We start from the raw sequence: 18957 nt of genomic DNA, 5'->3' as shown, positions 1-18957 counted from the left end.
CTGGGTTTGAAGCAGCAACGCCGCAGCATATTTGACAAGCGACACCAACCACAGCGAAGCATGACACGTTAATCTATTTATGCGGATTGTTGTGGAATAATAGCAGCCGTTAAATCACCAAAACATTTTGCTGCTTTGTTTTTTTTTTTCCTAAGCATATTCCGAGGCCAGCTCTAAGCGAGTAATCTGTGTGAGACGTTTGGAGCCACGGAGTCGCTTTCACGGGACAGTAAACTCCATCTACATCCTCAGTCGTACTGAAAACTTTTTTTTAAGTCTGTCTAGACAAACACGCGCGCGCGCGCACATACTCTCTCTCTCTCTCTCTCTCTCTCTCTCTCTCTCTCTCTCTCTCTCTCTCTCTCTCTCTCTCTCTCTCTCTCACACACACACACACACACACACACACACACACACACACACACAGAGAGAGAGAGAGAGAGAGAGAGAGAGAGAGAGAGAGAGAGAGAGAGAGAGAGAGAGAATAGTTTGCCCTGTGATAGTACCAGACTTCTGACATACCAAGAGTGCAGCAAAATCACACACAGACGTTTCTGGTCCCCCGCCTTTCTTACACCCCATCCCCACCCCCACTGCCATCCCGCCCCTCCCATCCCAGAACTGCAAGCAGCACTCCCCTCCCCAAAACTTTTGACCAATCAGCTGTGAAAGGCCGCGCTGTGATTGGCCGAAAGTCTCTAAGGTGAGGGAGTATTTATTAAAGAGACTGAGCCAGAGAGTTGGAGAGTAGAGAGCCGGGCTTGAAAATTGACTAGGTACTTTGGTGAAGCCTCGATTCCAAACCCTCCCACTTCCCCCCTCCCTCCCCAAGAACTTTTCTTTGGAGAAGAGAAAAAGCACCCACTTTCTCTCTCTCCTTCTGTCTTGATTTCGTTCTGTTCCTTGAATCTCCTAACTTTGAGCGGGTGGCAGCGGGCTGGACACCCCCCAGCTGCCCCGCAGATCTTTGCAGCAGGGCTGCTCAGCGGTCTCGGGAGCTTGTGGTGCAACTAACTGCTCCTTCTCCGGCCAATCGAAGCGAGAGGACCCCACGCCTCCCGCCTGGCAGTGCCTTGGGTCAGAGCCCCGGCTCGCCTTTTCTCGTAACCCGCCCCCTCCCTCGGGCTGTCGCATGAATCTCCTCGACCCCTTCATGAAGATGACTGACGAGCAGGAGAAGGGCCTGTCTGGAGCCCCTAGCCCCACTATGTCGGAGGACTCGGCTGGCTCGCCCTGCCCCTCGGGCTCCGGCTCGGACACTGAGAACACCCGGCCCCAGGAAAACACCTTCCCCAAGGGCGAGTCCGACCTGAAGAAGGAAAGCGAGGAGGACAAGTTCCCCGTGTGCATCCGGGAGGCAGTCAGCCAAGTGCTCAAGGGCTACGACTGGACCCTGGTGCCCATGCCCGTGCGAGTCAATGGCTCTAGCAAGAACAAGCCACATGTCAAGCGGCCCATGAACGCCTTTATGGTATGGGCGCAGGCGGCTCGCAGGAAGCTTGCAGACCAGTACCCGCACCTGCACAACGCCGAGCTCAGCAAGACTCTGGGCAAGCTCTGGAGGTATGTTCTCCGAGGAGATGCCAATCCGCTCTCCCCGGCCGACCGCAGGGGACTGAAAGGAATTGGAGTTTGGGGAGGGGGTGGGGGAAGGACTGGCGGCGAAAGACGGGGCAGCTCTGAGTTTGGCCAAATTTCTTAGATGCGGTGTTTTGCAAACTTAAGCTTCCAACACTCTCACCCAGAGGGTCTGGAGGGCTATCTCACCCGAGGCACGGAGAGAAAGGGCCTTGTTACTGCGGTATTTCACATGAAGGCCAAAGGGGAGCGAAAATAGGGGCGTAAAAAGTGTGTATAGGGAGGGATGGAGGAAGATTTTGAAAGCAGAAAATTGAGTAATTGAAGATTAAACTCTGTAAACTTGAGTGGCAGGGACGGGGGGGGGGATGGAGATGTGTGTTTCCGTGCAGCCAAAATCCCTAAGGGCACTTAAGTGCGATCTTCCTGGGAGAAAGAGGGAGGGCGAAAGAAAGGGGGAGAAAAGAAGAGGGCTGGGGTGTAAGGAGGAATTCGTTGCTTTTGATGATGGCTTCTTTGTAATTCCCTCTGGGAAACTGGCTAGTGCTTTACAGAGGTGGTGAGCAGAGGCTAGGAGAGTGCACTGGAGCCCATGAAAAGAAGAGGGGAGCCTGGATTTGGGGAGGGGGAAAGGTAGGGACAAGGCAAAGGAGGCCTCCTCAGTTTAAAGCATTTACCAGAAGAAAAAGAAGAAAAAAAACTTATTTTTAAGGTGTGTGTGTGTGAGAGAGAGAGAGAGAGAGAGAATATTAACCTAATAGCAAATTCCCCAAAGAGTAGCAGCAGACCACAGTTTCCATCTCTTGGTTGATTAGAATGGAGAGGAGGGAGGGAGGGAGGGAGGGAGGGAGAGAGAGAGGGAGAGGGGGGGGGAGAGAGAGAGAGACAGAGAGAGACAGAGAGAGAGACAGAGAGAGAGACAGAGAGAGAGAGAGAGAGAGAGAGACAGAGAGAGAGACAGAGAGAGAGGAGAATTACCTCATCTGACATACTGAATACAGTTTTATATGATTTTTTAAAATTAATTTTTAAATAAAGTTAAGATCTCTCTATTGGCCAAGTCAATTTGAGTAGAAAGTCGAAGAAAAACTGCAGTTCCCTCCAGATAAAGTCTCTGAGAGTTTCCTAGGAAAGCAGCTGTATTGTCCCATACCAGGGCCCTCCCCGCTCCCCAAATTGACAGCTATACTCCTAATCTCACCCCAGTCTTTCCTCTCTTCTTCCCCTCTCTGCTCAGGCTGTTAAACGAGAGTGAGAAGCGGCCCTTTGTGGAAGAGGCAGAGCGACTGAGGGTTCAGCACAAGAAGGACCACCCAGACTACAAGTACCAGCCTCGGAGAAGGAAGTCAGTCAAGAACGGGCAGGCGGAGCAGGAGGAAGGCGCTGAGCAGACACACATCTCACCCAATGCCATCTTCAAGGCGCTGCAGGCTGATTCTCCGCACTCCTCCTCTGGCATGAGTGAAGTGCACTCCCCTGGGGAGCATTCTGGTATGTCCTGTCCCATCCCCACCACCGACCATTCTCCAAGCCATTAACAAATACATTCATCAGAGTGCCCCCCCCCCACCTTCAGCCCCATGGAGATTATTTCCATTCCTATATCGTCTCTGGCTAACCAAAATCCACACTGCCTTCTGCATACAAATGTGTAAATTCAGGGCATTTCTGCAACCTGCTATATTGAAACAGACACATTAGTTTCTAAATTGCAATATTGCAGATTCTCAAAGGCTCTCAAATATACCAGAAAGAGGAGTCCCAACCATTCTCCACCCAGTCCCCAAACACACCACAGCTGGCCTAAAATATGTCTCAGAACTACTTGACTTCAGATCCACTGAAGATAAAAGTAGGTGGCTAGGTGTGTACCCTCGTTGGTTAATCATTCAGCGTCTTATCTCCATTCTGGGTCACTGCCTGCTCAGGTCAGGGTCTTTATTACACCTTAGCAGTTAAACAGGAGTTGTAAAAGTGTTTCCCAGACAGATCTATGCAGTTATCCCGCCCAAGCACTTATCAGACATAATATTGATTCTTCTGTGTTTCTTCTTTTCTACAGGACAGTCTCAGGGCCCACCAACCCCACCCACCACCCCCAAAACCGATGTGCAGGCAGGCAAGGCTGATCTGAAGAGAGAGGGACGCCCCCTGCAGGAAGGGGGAAGGCAGCCCCCAATCGATTTCCGAGATGTGGACATAGGGGAACTGAGTAGTGATGTCATCTCTAACATCGAGACCTTTGACGTTAATGAATTTGACCAATATCTCCCACCCAATGGCCACCCAGGAGTCCCGGTTACTCATGGCCAGCCTGGTCAGGTTACTTACACGGGGAGCTATGGCATCAGCAGCACCTCTGCTCCCCCATCTTCGTGGATGTCAAAACAGCAGCAGCCTCAGCAGCCCCCACCTCCTCAGCAGCCTCCTCCGCCACCACAGCCTCCTCAGGCCCAGCAGCAGGCGCCACCACCGCAGCAGCAGCAGCAGTCATCCCAGCAGCCACAGGCACCATCTCAGCCCCACACCCTCACTCCTCTGAGCAGTGAACAGGGTCAGTCGCAGAGAACACACATCAAGACAGAGCAGCTCAGCCCCAGCCATTACAGTGAACAGCAGCAGCATTCCCCTCAGCAGATCCCCTACAACCCTTTCAGCCTGCCCCATTACAGCCCCTCCTATCCTACCATCACCCGCTCCCAGTATGATTACACAGACCACCAGAACTCCAACTCCTATTATAGCCATGCTGCAGGCCAGAGCTCCAGCCTCTACTCCACATTCACCTACATGAACCCTGCTCAGCGGCCCATGTACACCCCCATCGCTGACACAACTGGAGTCCCTTCCATCCCCCAGACCCACAGCCCACAGCACTGGGAACAGCCGGTCTACACGCAGCTCACCAGACCATAAGGAGAATAAGAAAAATTATATTCCCAAAACAAAACAAAACAAACAATCAAAAAACCCAACCACAATAAAATCACCTTTGGACGTTTGCTTCCCCCTCCCCCCCCCCCCCTTGATTCTTCAAAGACACTAAAGGCAACAACAACAAATACAAACCAGAAAAGCTGTCCAAATGCACTAGAGCCTTCTCCAGAATCAGTGGCCAGACCACTCCCCATGGATAGACCAGCAGAACTCACTACAGTCATTCCAGAACTGGACTTTAAATGTTCTTCAAGGCAAGCACAGAGATTGATGGAGAATCATATAGCCGCTGTAGTTGTCTTTCTTTGCCTGTGCTTGGACTTTGTAATTATTTTTTAGCCGTAATTAAAGAAAAAAAGAGTCCTCTGTGAGGAATATTCTCTATTTTAAATATTTTTTAGTATGTACTGTGTATGATTCATTATCATTTTGAGGGGATTTTTACATATTTTTAGAGAGAATTTTTTAAATGCTCTTATTTTTCCAACAGCTAAAACTACTCTTTAGTGAAAGTATGCCCTAGCTTTTCTTGAAGTCAGAGGTATTTTTGTACAGATGTCTTCTCTTAAAATTGTATGTGTGTCTGTGTGCATTAACTCCAAAACAGAATCCTTGTTGTTTGATCAATGTCGGGGGTTAGCTTTGCTCAATTCGAAAATCTGTAAGATTCAAGGTGAGGCTGCCTCGAAAGAAAAATAATTAAAAAGGCCTTATTTTTTAGTATGGAAATAAAGACAAGAATCTGGAGGAGCCTTGGGTAAGTTTTGCTTTTATTTTTTTAAAAAAAGAAAAATACCTTGAGCCTTAAAATCATTCTAGTAGGAATAGCTCACGTGGTCTTTGGATGGGTTTTCTCCGTGCAGTCTTTAGAGAAAAGTAGCCAAAGGCAGGCACTGAGGGAGGGAAAAACAGCTTCCTGGGAAGTCTCATAAAGCAAATTTAAGTGCCCTCACATATCTTCCCTGCTTCCTTCTCTGCCCAGGTACCATATGCTGGAGTTCACTCCCAAACCATCTTCTAAGCCCCCAAATGCAAACAGTATACCTTTGAGACATTCCACATGCTACAATTATTTATTTTGTAAGAAAAGAGGTTTTAATTTTTTAAAATTGATCTTCCTCTTTTAAAAAAAACTTTAAAAATTAGTAGGTTGTTGAAGCCTTTCTTGAAGGGTATGGTCACCTATTGTTAAATTATGGCCTTAACTGTAACCATTTTTTTTATTTATCTCTTTATTCTTTTTAATTATTATTAAAAAAAACAACCAAGTTTCTTTGGGAATCTGTGTCCTAGGTTTGTACAAATACATTTTCCTCTTCTTTTTGTTTTTTAAAATAAACTGGAAGTGTTGTCTTTTTTGTACAAATGAGTTTCCACATGTAGAATCGTTTGCATTATTTTCTGCCACAGTTCTCCAGGCTGTCCAAATTTTAGGCATGTGTATGTATGTGTGAGTATATGTGTGTATGTGTGTATCTGTATGTGTGTGTGACCCCAAACAACAGAAGTATGCATCATCTTCATATTCCCCTGCATATTTTCTTCTGGGGAGAAGAAGGGAGTTGATAGACTGACAAACTTACTTTAATTAGGCTATTTCTGGACAGTTGAGGACTGCTTTTTGAAAAAGACAGCAAACTTTTTTATTTAAAAATGATATATTAACAGTTTTAGAATTCAGTAGAATAAAGAACTCTTTAATATGGTGTCTTTCAATTTCTGTATAAAAGCAGATCTTTTTAAAGTATTTCTGTAACTTAAAAGACCTGACATTTAAATCATATTTTGTCTTTAGGTAAGTTTGGTTTTGTGTTTGTCTTTTGTTTGTTTCACTTTTTTTTTGAAAACCCCTTGTTCTCTTTGTGAAACTTACCTTTTTGTATATTATTGTTTACAATAAATATACATTGTACTAAAAATAGAAAATGGTCAAATGGTTTTATTAATAGAGGCATCTGATAAGAAGGAAAATGATTCGATGTGTACTTTCATCCCTGTGATGCTGTAATTTTCCTGGCAAACACTTAAATCAGGATTTAGCCCTATAATTTAATCAGGATTTAGCAATAGCTCCCCACAGATCAAACTGAGTCAGTTCACAGAAGTGAATAGACCTATCCCCCTCATCCACCTCCCCCCCCCCCAAGCATAGAAAGATAACCTTGAAAAGTCCCATTCTAATAAATCTGATAGAAAAACATATGTCAATCGTTGCCTACTTGGGCAGAATGTTTCTCATTCTGGTTTCAATCTCATGCTTCAGGGAAAAGGGGAAAAAAAAAAAAGCCAGTTCCCCTGGGGATGTTAGAAGGGAACATTAAACCAGAAATCAGTAGCTGTTGGTAGAAACAGGATGCCAAAGGGGGTGAATTGCTAGTTTTAACTTAATGGAACAATCTCTTTGCTCTTATGGATGCATACCAGGGAAAAAGTTTGTCTAATGAAAAAAAAGGAAGAAGGAAGGAAGGAAAGAAGGAAGGAAGGAAGGAAGGAAGGAAGGAAGGAAGGAAGGAAGGAAGGAAGGAAGGAAGGAAGGAAGGAAGGAAGGAAGGAAGGAAGAGAGGGAGGGAGGAAGACAAACTAAAAGGGGTTAAAGCAATGAATTCCTAAAGGGCATGTAGGAAAATCTATCTTCTTAACCCATTAAATGATCCAGCATCTTTTAAATTTCTCTGCCAAGACAATGATATGAAATGGTACTTTTTCATTTTAACTCATTTTGAACAGATGCAAAGTCATCATAGAAGATTCAAGGAGAGGTAATAAGATTGAATTCTATTTTCTTTGGCCTCTATTAGACAGTTTCCAAGATCAGAGAAACTTTCAGGTCATTTTTCACTAAACAGATGAAATCATCTACTCTCCTCCCCACCACACCCTCTACTCCTCCCCCACCCCACCTCTCACCCACACTAGGGCTGAGAGTACATCTCTCTTCAACTATGCAAGGATCCTCTTTGACTGAAGACTTTTCTTCCAGGCTGCTTTTGCACTGGAGTGGGTGTTTCTAACAGTCTCTACAGGCTTCCTGCCACATGGATATTAACTTACACTCCTTGGTTTTGCTTAGTGGAGTCCTCTTTTGCCTCCCATATCAGATTCAGGGCAACCAAGAGAATAGCATTTACTAAAACCTGGCTTCACTAAAACCAAACCTCCTTTGCAAATTCTTCCCGCCCCTTTTAGCATATGATTCAGCACTTGACTAAGAGTCAGGAGACCTGGGTTCTCATTCCAGCACTGCCAAATACTAGCTACTTGACCTTGGACAGGTATCTTAATCTCTCTGGGCCTTAGATTCCTCCTCTGTAAAATGGCAGCAGGATATGGAGGGGAGGAAGTGAATTAAATTAAGGTAATCTAAGGTACTTCCCACCTTTAATAACCTAGGGTTCTATGATTCTTCTCTACTTCTACCCAACTCCTACAGAACCATACTTTATATTTTATCTTTGTGCTATTTCTAGTCCCTCCCCAACACATACCCTCTTAATTGTTCCTTTCTCTTTCTGATTAACAAACGTCTGAAAAATTAACTACAAATTCACTATCAATTAAGATATTAATAACTACCCTTTCTTTCCCCACCTTTTCTGCTACATGAGCCCCTATCCCTGGACCCATGACTTAGAGAATACACCAGATAAAAAGTTGGTCATCCGAAAGTTAGATTCTCTCTTCTATCACTAACTTGCTATGTGACTTTAGACTCATAAACCATTGAATTCCAGAGCTGGAAAGGGACCTCATAAATTAATTATATTAGCCTCTCGTTTTAAAAAGGAGGAAACTGAGACCTAGATAAATGTAAACAGCTTCCCCAAAGTCATATAATTAACGACACAAGAGATGAAATCTCTTGAATGAATTCCAAGGGACTATTCTATTTCACCAAAGCATATGCTTTTTCAAACAAGCCACATTCCATTTCAGTGCCTCAGTTTCCTCCAACAGAGAAAATTATCTATCTAACTTAAAAAAAATGTATTGAGATAGTTATCTGTTCAACTTAAAAAACATTTCTTGAGCAAATGCTATATCCAGGCATTATGAGGCTTTGGGGTTCAAAGACAAATGGGAAATAGTTCTTGCCATAAAGTAATTTACATTTACCTGGGGAGAGTCATACACACACAATAAGGAAAAAGCAAAGTGTACAATGCAACACAAAGAAATTTCTAGAGAGAGTGTGTATGTCAGTAGCTGATGGATCAGGAAAGGCTTCATATGGAAGGGGGTACCTGGGCAGTGTTTTGAGGGCACCCTAAACCTGTGCCAAGTCAGGGAATCAGGAGGCATAAATGTCATATTTGGGGAAGTTTCGTGTCACAAGAAAGTTAAAGAAAGATAATTCCTTTGAATGGCCTACAGAGGAGATTTATAAAAGGTATTGTTGGGAGATTTTCTGATGGGGGGTAAGTAAGGAGGAAGCTGGGTTCAAAATTAAATGAAAATGTTGCAGTTATAAAATGTTGAATAAAAGTTAGCATCTAGCTAGCAACATAGAGCTTCATCACTTAGATGAAGATGTATTATTTAGATTGTAATTTATCAACTATAGTTTCATTCCAAAAGAAATCCATTTGAATTCATATTTTTGGTTCTGTTGATATTCAAAATATGATCCACTTAGTTGTTTTTGACAAAAAGAGATGGAGCAAGAAGAGACAAACTTCCTTGAGGTCAGAGACTTATCTCAATTTTTTATTTGTATCACCAGCCTCTAGTACAGAGCTTGGCACAGAGTAAGTGCTTCATAAATATTTATCAATTATTGATTGAATGGTTTTACTCATTAAGTGAACATCTCACTACTAAGATGGTGTTGCTAATCAGAAAGCAACATAGCAAAGCTAGGTGGCACAGTGGATAGAGTGATGGGCCTAGAGTCAGAAAGACCTGAATTCAAATCTGGTCTCAGACTCTTACTAGCTGCGTGATCCTGGACAAGTCACTTAACCCTGTTTGCCTCAGTTTCCTCATCCGTAAAATGAGCTGGAGAAGGAAATGGCAACCACTATAGTATCTTTGCCAAGAATGGAATCATGAAGAGTCAGACATGACTGAAAAGACAACTATAATAAAGCAATGTAAAGTAAGTATCTTGAGATCTCTGGACTCTATACTTTCATCAATATGACCAAGATTAGGCAGCTGCATCACAGACCTGGGTCAATTTGTTTGTAGTCCATTGAGAGCTCTAAGGATTTTTCTGATGACTCTTTTTCCAGGGGGTTGGAGGGTGGGTGGTGGTGAGGGTGGGTCTGTATTTGCACCATTGATTTTTTTTTGTTGTTGGGACAATGAGGGTTAAGTGACTTGCCCAGGGTCACACAGTTAGTAAATATCAAGTGTCGGAGGCCGCATTTGAACTCAGGTACTCCTGAATCCAGGGCCAGTACTTTATCCACTGCGCCACCTAGCTGCCCCCAGCGCCATTGATTTTTTAAACCAAGGTGTAAAGCTTTACATTTATTCTAGTCACGTTGAAGGTATGACAAATATGAGTTATACCCCTCTGGACTCCCTCTCCCAAACCCCACTCACACTAGCAGACTGGATTTTCTGAGGACAGATGACTACTTTCTACCCTCAGAGTTCTATGTGTAAATCTCAAAGGGCTGTGGGTTCTAATGTTATAGTTGCTCCCACCAATATTGATCAATTAGCTTTTATATGAGAATATTTATTAAGAATGTATAACAAAACAGAAATTATTTTTAAAAATCCCCCAAACTAGAGAAATACTCCCCCTTTGCATATACAAGTCCCTGGGGAGAGTGTGTTCAAACTTAAAGGTAATGACACACACTTGGAGAGAATACGTGTAGGCAATAGGGCTGAGGACTATATTGTGATTCCTGACCCTGAAACACTATTTTTTGCCTTCCAAGGTGGGGAGAGGGATTGGAATTCTTTTGGATAAGTCATTCTCTTTCTCCACTAGGCTTGCTCCTTGTTGGACATTGTACCTCAGCTGGTGAGATGATCCACTGCTGGGCTAAGGAGAGCAGGCCTCTCAGTTTTTGCAATAGCTCCATTAGGTTTGGCACATACCATCGCTCATTCTGGTCTCTGCTACTTACTCCAGCAGCTGAGGGAAACTCTGATGGCTCTTCTGACCTTTTGAAGCCCACAGGGTCAAAACCTGAGGAACTCCATCTCTGGATGGTCTTTCACCTAAGACCAGGAAAAAAACCCCACAAAATAGTCAAAAGGAAGAGAGGCGCCATGTTTTAGCAGACACAAGGTACAGCCTGCCACTACATTTCTTCCCCCATCTGTCAGCTCACAGCTGTCTTCCTTACTTCCTTACTAAAAGCCACCAGTGAAGAGCCACTAGAACCTTCTATAAGTGCACACACAATTCCAGGAAAGCCTTTCCTGAGTCATCACTACTTCCAACTTCTCAGATGACCTGAAAACATTTTGCTACTCCATAGCACTAGCTCCCTTGCTACTCATAGCCCAAAGAAATCTCAAAAAGTCTTTACATGTTTGATTGAAAAAAGCAGAAAATATTGTATATGATTTATACAATCCACCAGGAAAGAGAAATCCATACATTTTCATAGGGGTGGGCACTGATTGGTCAGTCTACCCATTATTGTCTGAGTAGCCAATAGAGTGGATAAGCATGAGATTCAGGTTGAGGATGGGGAGGTGGCCTTTATAAAAATGTATTCATAGGGAATCCTGGGAAAGATAGCTGAGTGAAAGGCTACCCTCAAAGCATTTCTCCCTCTACCACTCCAAATAAACAAGCAAAACAGCTCTACCTAGAACAAATGCAACAATGACAAGAAAAATTGAAAGGACCCTCCATGAGGTTTTTGTTGGGGTTTTTTTGTTTATTCCTTGCCAGTATCGCACTGAAGACCCCAGCTTGTAAGACAGGTTGAAACCCCAATTCCTATCCAAATTCTCCACTTTTCCAAATATCCCACAGTCTGAGGTTGTACTGTCTCAGAATAACCCTTTGTCCCTTATGGAAGCTGCACTTTGAGGCTTAGTCTTTTGGAGTTACCATGCCATAAGGACACATTCTGCTCCCATCATACCTCTGAGTACATGTTGAGACCTTCAAAATGAAACCAACTCCAAAGCTCAAGAGGCAGAAAAGGGGAGAGCTATAGAAAAGTATAGGGCCAAGGGGAAAAGATATTGGAGAAGAGATGGGGCTCAGAATGCAATGCTTCCTACAAATATTAACTACTACACAGGAAGAAATGGGCAGTAAGTAGGAGAGAAAGAAAGGTAGTGAAAAGGTCCAGTTTCAAAGATTTCTAGCCCACGATCCAGTTTTCCCCAAGTCCTTCCTCAGCAACTATCACGGATAAACCCTAGGAACTAAAGAAAATCTATGATAGAAAACTTCAAATGGGAAAAGATAGAGAATATTAATAATATGGTCTCCCATAGTCTCATTGTAGCAATATCTTAACTTGTCACCCTGATCTTCTGATGAAAACATACCTTATCCAACCCTGGTGGCCTAAGATGATATAGAAAAGGAAACAATATCTAAGGAAGAAGTATCATATGATGATGTAGAAAGTATTAGCAGTAAAAACCTTTTACAAGGACATCATAGAAAAATCAGCAAAAAAAAAAAAATTGATGTGGTTTCGTTTATTTGATTAATGTAGCATCTCCTCTGGCTTACTTCCCTACAGAATAACTATCTCTAGGTCCTGGTGTAGTGTGTCCCCCAAACTATAATGAGTCTAGGGTACTATAACTCCTAAAATGAGCCCCAACTAGTAAGTTTCCCAATAAATCAGCCAGTAAACACAATTAATTCAAAGCAACAACCTTTTTTTTTTGTTTATTTTTTTCCAGTTACATGTAGGGATAGTTTTCAACTTTCATTTTTATAAGATTTTGATTTCCAGTTTTTTTAAGATTTCCAAATATTTCTGCCTCCTTCTTTTCCCTCCTGCCTCCCCAAGAAAGCAAGCAATCTGATATAGTTTATATATGTACAGTCACATTAAACATATTTTTAGATTAGTCATGTAGTAAAAAGAAGTATCAGAACAACAGGGGAAAACCTCAAAAAAGAAAAAAACAAACACAAAAAATAAAAACAGTATGGTTCAATCAGCATTCGGATTCCACAGTTCTTTTTCTGGATGTGGAAAGCATTTCCCATCATGACTCCTTCGGAATTGTCTTGAATTGTTGTATTGCTTAGAAAAGCAAAGTATATCACAGCTGATTATCAGACAATGTTGCTGTCATTGTGTACAATGTTCTCCCAGTTCTCACTTCACTCGTCATCAGTCCATTTAAGTCTTTCCAGGTTTTTCTGAAATCCAAAGCAACAACTTTCACTAAAATGACATAGTATGAACAATACCTCCAAAAATATTCTCCCTATAAACCAGGGGTGCATTCTTCCATAAATGCATACAGTATACATGGGAAGAATGGGCAGTAATTGATAGTGCAATGTTAGTGAGGCATAAAAATAGGGAACACAAATGAGCAAAGCAACTCACAGCTCTGTACTAGAGGGAACCAGCATCCTTGTCTCCATCTTGTGTCCTACCCATAGCTGAATGCCTAATTACCAAGGTTTGTTCTCCCTTGAGTCCACATTGACTTGCTTTTGTACCTAAAGGGGTAATGATCATTGTATCTTCTACCTACCTTGAATGACTGACTTCATCTCTCTGTATCCATGCCTGTCTGGAGGTGTAACTGATCCTTCCTAGATACATCTCAACTCCACCTCACATTCTCTAGCATTGACTAACTTTCAAGCTGTTAGATAGAATCTCTTGCTAAGTAACTCTACTTCTACATGTCATGGCCATTTTAGGGGAAAAGAGAGAAAATCCATTTCCCTGCTCTTGTCCCTGCTGCTCTCTGGTTCAGGCATATGAGTCACATTCCAAAATGATGCACCTGGTCTAGACTTTCTCAATCTCTTTAACTATATAGACTAACTCCAGAGCTAGCAAACTTATTTATGTAAAATATATGAACACATGGACAATTTTTAGCCATTCAGTCCTAATTTACACTTATGGTTCCATCAAGAACATTGGAACTTCATAAAGTGATCATTATGCAAGACAGCATTTTTATGATTAAATACCTCATAAATTTTAATATGTTATTACCCCTATTATCTGTTTTTTGTTTTCTGTGACTATGTGGGGAGCAGAGCAGAGCAATCAATTGGTCAGAGACCAGATATTCTCTACATTTAAATACTAAAAATTTTAATAAGCCATTAGCAACATGATCAAGAAACAGAGAAGAAAATGAAATTAGCACAACAAAAATAATGAAAGCAATGGAGAACTAAGAAGACTTATTATAAAATGCAAGGCATTATCATATGCTAGTAAAGCTGATAATTCAAGGAAAATTGAATACAAATACATAAAATAGCTATACTAACAATAAAAGAAATGGAAATCTTAAACAACCCAATGTAAGAAAAATAAATTAAACAAGCTATAAATGAGGCAGCATAGTATAGTAAAAATAATGATGATGATGAAGAAGATGGTGGTGGTGAAAGTGATGATGATGATATGGGGTGCTTAATTTATACTCCTTAAATATGAGTTCAAACTCTATCTTGGTCAAATTCTCTGCTTCTCAGATCCTTCATCTGTAAAATTTTTGACAAATGGTCAAGGACATAAAAACAAGTTTTCAAAGTAAGAAATTTAAGTTATGCTAGCCATATGAAAAAACGCCCCATGTCACTCATAATTAGAGAAATTCAAATTAAAGTAATGCTGAGGTTAAATTTCATACTCATCAGACTGGCAAAGTTGACCCACAAAGAAAGGAAAATGTCAAATGTTGGAGGAGCTATAGGAAAAGAGATACATCAGTACACTGTTTATAGAGCTGAGAATTGATCCAGACACTCTGGAAAGCAATTTGGAACAATGCCCCTAAAGTCACTGAACTGTGAACACACAGTCTTTGACTCAGCAATACCACTCCTCAGACTATACTCCCAAAGAGATCAAAGAAATAGGAAAAAGAACAATATGTTCCCAAAATATTTATAGCAGCTCTTTTTTTTGGGGGGGGGGGAGAACTAGAAACTAAAGAGGTGTCTGTAAATTGGGGAATAAAAAAAAAGATTATATGTGAATTCGCTGGAATACTATTATATCATAAGAAATGATGAAGTGGATGACTTCAGAGAAAACTTAAAAGAACTATATGAACTGATGTGGAGTAAAATGAGCAGAACCAGGGGAATATTTTACACACACACACACACACACACACACACACACACACACACAGGCACACATGCTCACACACATACACAACCACATTGTAAAGACAGACAATTATGAAAGACTTAAGAACTCCAATCAGTGCAATAAATAACCAAAATTCCTGGGCACCTATGATATTGCATGCTACCCATTTCCTAATAGAGAAGTGATAGACTCAAGATGCAAAATGAAACATATACAAGGTGTCCCCAAAATCTTACAGAAGTAATACTTTTACCTGTGTAATATTCTTGGACATGGTCAATGCACAAATTTGTTTTGATTGATAGCATATTTTTAAAAGTATTGTGTCTTTTTCTTTTTGTGAAAATTAGAGAAAATAAATTCCAGTTTATTGAAAAATGCAATTTAATTTAAAAAACAGATAATCTATAAGATTTCTTGCATTTCTAGATATGTGATTTTTATGAACTCTCAAAGAAGGATGGGAAGAACTAAGGAGCAGGTTTTTTAAAGGAATTTAGAAATAAATTCTATCAGATGTTTCAAAAGCAATTAATACCTTCCAAATACTATGACCTCAAATTAAAATCATAAATGATCTAAAATGGTGCAATTTTTTCTGTATCTTCTCTTTTTCTTACAATGCTGCCATTATCTTTGAAAGAAACATAAAGTGACTACTTAAGATGAAGGACCATTTTTAAATTTTCTTTGTTTTACAGATTGCCATTGTCAAAACAAGCCCATCAGCAGTGAGTTTCTGTAGCTATATCTGTATAGTAAAACTTGTCAGAAATAATACTTTATTAGGAACACATTCAAAAATCCAGGTTCACCTTTATATCACAATAAAGAATAGGGGTAGGACTTTGTGAAGGGATTAACACCTGTGCTATAAAAATTATTTTCAAAAATAGGTCTAGAAGACAACTTTCCTAAAATTCGGTTTTTCTTATAAACTTCTTTTTTCTTTATTTCATGGTTAAATTTATCTAGTTCTGAGAGGGGAAAGTTGAGGACCCCATGAGTATAATTTTATTGTCTCTTTCCTCCTGTAACTTTAACTTTTAAGAATTTGGATGTTCTGCCATCTGGTACATATATGTTTAGTATTCATATTACTTCATTGTCTGTGGAACCTTTAATCAAAATGTAGTTTCCCTTATTGTGAAACCATGAAACTAAAAGGCACTTGCTACTGGGAAGGAAAGTTATGACCAATCTGGACAGCATTCTAAAAAAGCAGAGACATCACCTTGCCAACAAAGACCTGTATAGTCAAAGTTATGATTTTTCCAGTAGCAATGTAGGGCTATGAAAACTGGACTATAAGGAAAGCTAAGCACCACAGCATCGATGCTTTTGAATTGTAGTGCTGGGGAAGACTTTTGAGAGTCTCTTAGCAAAGAGATCAAATCAGTTCATACTTACAGAAATTGATTCAGACTATTCATTGGGAGGTCAAACATTGAATCTGAAGCTTAAATACTTTGGTTACATAATGAGAAGACAGGACTTATTGGAAAAGACCTAATGTTGGGAAATATTGAAGGCAAAAGGAGAAAAGGATGGCACAGGATGAAATGGATAGATAGTTTCATAGAAGTATTGAACATGAGCTTGGACAGAATTTGGACAGACAATGGAGGATAGAAGGGCCCTGTGTGTTATGGTTCATGGGGTCACAAAGAGTCAGACATGACTGAACAACGGAATAGCTTACAACAAAAAGCATATCTGATTATCTCTTTTAAGTGAGTCTATTTTGCTTTTTATTTGTCTGAGATGATGATTACTATGATTTCCTTTTTCAATTTAGCTAAAGCATTAGAGATTCTGTTCCAGACCTTTATTTTAACTGTGTGTCTTTCTGTTTCCAGTGTATTTCTTCTAAATAAACAATATTGTTGTATTCTGGTTTCTCATGCATTCTACTATCTGTTTTCTTTTTATGGGTGAGTTCATTTCATCCATGCTCACAGTTGTGATTACTAACTGTGTGTTTCTCTCCATCCTATTTTATTCTGTTTATCCTTATGTCTCTCTTTTTAACCCTGTCCCTTTTCAAATCTGCTTTGCTTCAAACCATTGCCTCCCTTAATCTGCCTTTTCTCTTATCACCATCCTCCCACCCATTCTCTTATTCTCTTCACCAGTTGGGTAAGATAAATTTCTATACCTAAATGTGTGTGTGTGTGTGTGTCCCTCTTTGAACTAACTTAAATAAGTGAGATTCAAGCATTGGTCACATCTTCCATTTCCCCTTCTACTATAAAATGTATTCCTTGTATGCCCTCTTTTATACCAGATAATTTCCCCTATTCTTGCTCTGCCTTCCCCCTTTTCCCAGGGCATTTCTCGTTCTCACCCTTCCATTTCTTTTTTTATATAAATATTTTATTATTTTCCAGTTATATTTAGAGATAGTTTTCAACATTTGTTTTTATAAGATTTTTAGGTTCAAAATTTTCTCCCTCCTCCCCATCTCCCCAAGACAGCAAGTAATCTGATATAGATTATATAGGAACAATCACACTAAACATATTTCTGCATTAGTCTTGCTGTGAAAGAAGAATCAGAGCAAAAAGGAAAAACCTCAAAAAAGAAAAACAACAACAAAAAACAATAGAAATATTATGGTTCAATCTGCATCTAGATTCCACAGTTTTGGGTTTTTTCTGGATTTGGAGATCATTTTCCATCATGAGTCCTTTGGAATTGTCTTAGACCATTATATTGCTGAGAAGATTAAAGTCCATCACAGTTGATCAACACACAATGTTGTTGATATTGTGTACAATGCTCATCTCACTCATCATCAGTTCATGCAAGTCCTTCCAGGTTTCTCTGAAATTCACCTGCTCATCATTTCTTACAGCACAATAGTATTCCATTACATTCATATACCACAACTTGTTCAGCCATTCCCCAATTGATGGGCAACCCCTCAATTTCCAATTCCTTGCCACCACAAAACAAGCAGCTATAAATATTTTTGTACATGTGGGTCCTTTTCCCTTTTTTATGATCTTTTTGGGGAAAAGACCTAATAGTAGTATTGCTGGGTCAAAGGGTATGCACAGCTTTATAGCCCTTTGGGCATAGTTCCAAACTGCTCTCCAGAATGTTTTTTTTTCTATAAGATAGTTCACACTTCCTTCTATTTTTTTTCATTCTTTTGGCTTTGTTTTTTGTTTCCTAATGTCTTATGGAGTCACGGCCTTCCGTTTGCCTAATTCTAATTTTAAGGAATTATTGTCTGCAGTGAGCTTTTGTACCTCTTTCCATTTGGCAAATTCTGCTTTTTAAAAATAGCATTTTATTTTATCTTTTCCAATTATATTAAAAGATAGTTTTCAACATTCATTTTTGTAAGATTTTGAGCTCCAAATTTTTGTCCTTCCTTCCCTTCTCTCCCCACTCCCAGAGCCAGCAACTAATACAGTACAGTCATCTTAAATGTATTTCCACATTATTTATATCATAAAGGAAGAAGCAGAACAAAAGGGAAAAACCATAAGAAAGAAATGTAAAAAACAACAAAAGTGAAAATAGTATGCCTCAATCTGGATTCAGACTTCATAGTTCTTTTTCTGGATGTGGAGAACATTTTCCAGCATGTGTGTTTTGGAATTGTCTTGGATCATTGTATTGCTGAGAAGAGCTAAGTCACAGTTGATCATCACACAATGTTGCTGTTACTGTGTACAATATTCTCTTGGTTCTGCACACTTTACTCAGCATCAGTTCATGTCAGTCTTTACAGGTTTTTCTGAGATCTGCCTGTATTATTCACAGTATTATTCTATTACATTCATATACCACAACTTGTTTAGCCATTCCCCAATTGATGGGCATCCCCTTAATTCCTAATTCCTTGCCAACACAGAAAAGCAGCTATAGATATTTTTGTACATGTGGGTACTTTTCCCTCTTTTATGATCTCATTGATATGAAGTAGTGGTTGTTAGGTCCAATTCTGCTTTTTAAGGAATTCTTTTCTTTAGTGAAGTTTTGTGCTTCTTTTACTATTTGTTCCAGTCTAGTTTTTTAAGGTGTTATTTTTTTCAGTATTTTTATTTCTTTTACCAAGCTGTCAATCATTTTTCCATAATTTTCTTGCATTGTTCTCATTTCCTCTGCCACTCATATTTAATTTTAAAAATCACTTTTCCCTCTTTCTTTAGCTCTTCCAAGAAGTCTTATTATGTTTGTA

At 40.3% G+C, this 18957-nt stretch overlaps 1 protein-coding gene across 1 annotated transcript; it reads left to right on the top strand.

Annotated features, from left to right (window-relative positions):
* The first annotated feature begins 759 nt into the window (after positions 1-759).
* SOX9 (SRY-box transcription factor 9) lies at positions 760-4613 on the top strand. The gene is made up of 3 exons (XM_043963598.1): positions 760-1563; positions 2816-3069; positions 3641-4613. Exons 1-3 carry the CDS (start codon positions 1133-1135, stop codon positions 4492-4494), a joined length of 1539 nt encoding a protein of 512 aa, XP_043819533.1. The 5' UTR covers positions 760-1132; the 3' UTR covers positions 4495-4613.
* The last annotated feature ends 14344 nt before the right edge of the window (positions 4614-18957 follow it).

This window comes from Dromiciops gliroides, chromosome 4 (assembly GCF_019393635.1).
Source record: "Dromiciops gliroides isolate mDroGli1 chromosome 4, mDroGli1.pri, whole genome shotgun sequence".
In the NCBI taxonomy this organism is placed as follows: domain Eukaryota; kingdom Metazoa; phylum Chordata; class Mammalia; order Microbiotheria; family Microbiotheriidae; genus Dromiciops; species Dromiciops gliroides.
Note: the sequence above shows the minus strand (reverse complement) of the source record. Positions and strands in the feature narration are given on the sequence as shown.

Excerpts from the sequence above, each read along its gene's own strand:
- SOX9 (XM_043963598.1), top strand. The coding sequence starts at position 1,133 with ATGAATCTCCTCGACCCCTTCATGAAGATGACTGACGAGCAGGAGAAG. Across the intron at positions 1,564-2,815 it reads ACTCTGGGCAAGCTCTGGAG|GCTGTTAAACGAGAGTGAGA; the intron begins GTATGTTCTCCG and ends CTCTCTGCTCAG. Across the intron at positions 3,070-3,640 it reads CTCCCCTGGGGAGCATTCTG|GACAGTCTCAGGGCCCACCA; the intron begins GTATGTCCTGTC and ends TCTTTTCTACAG.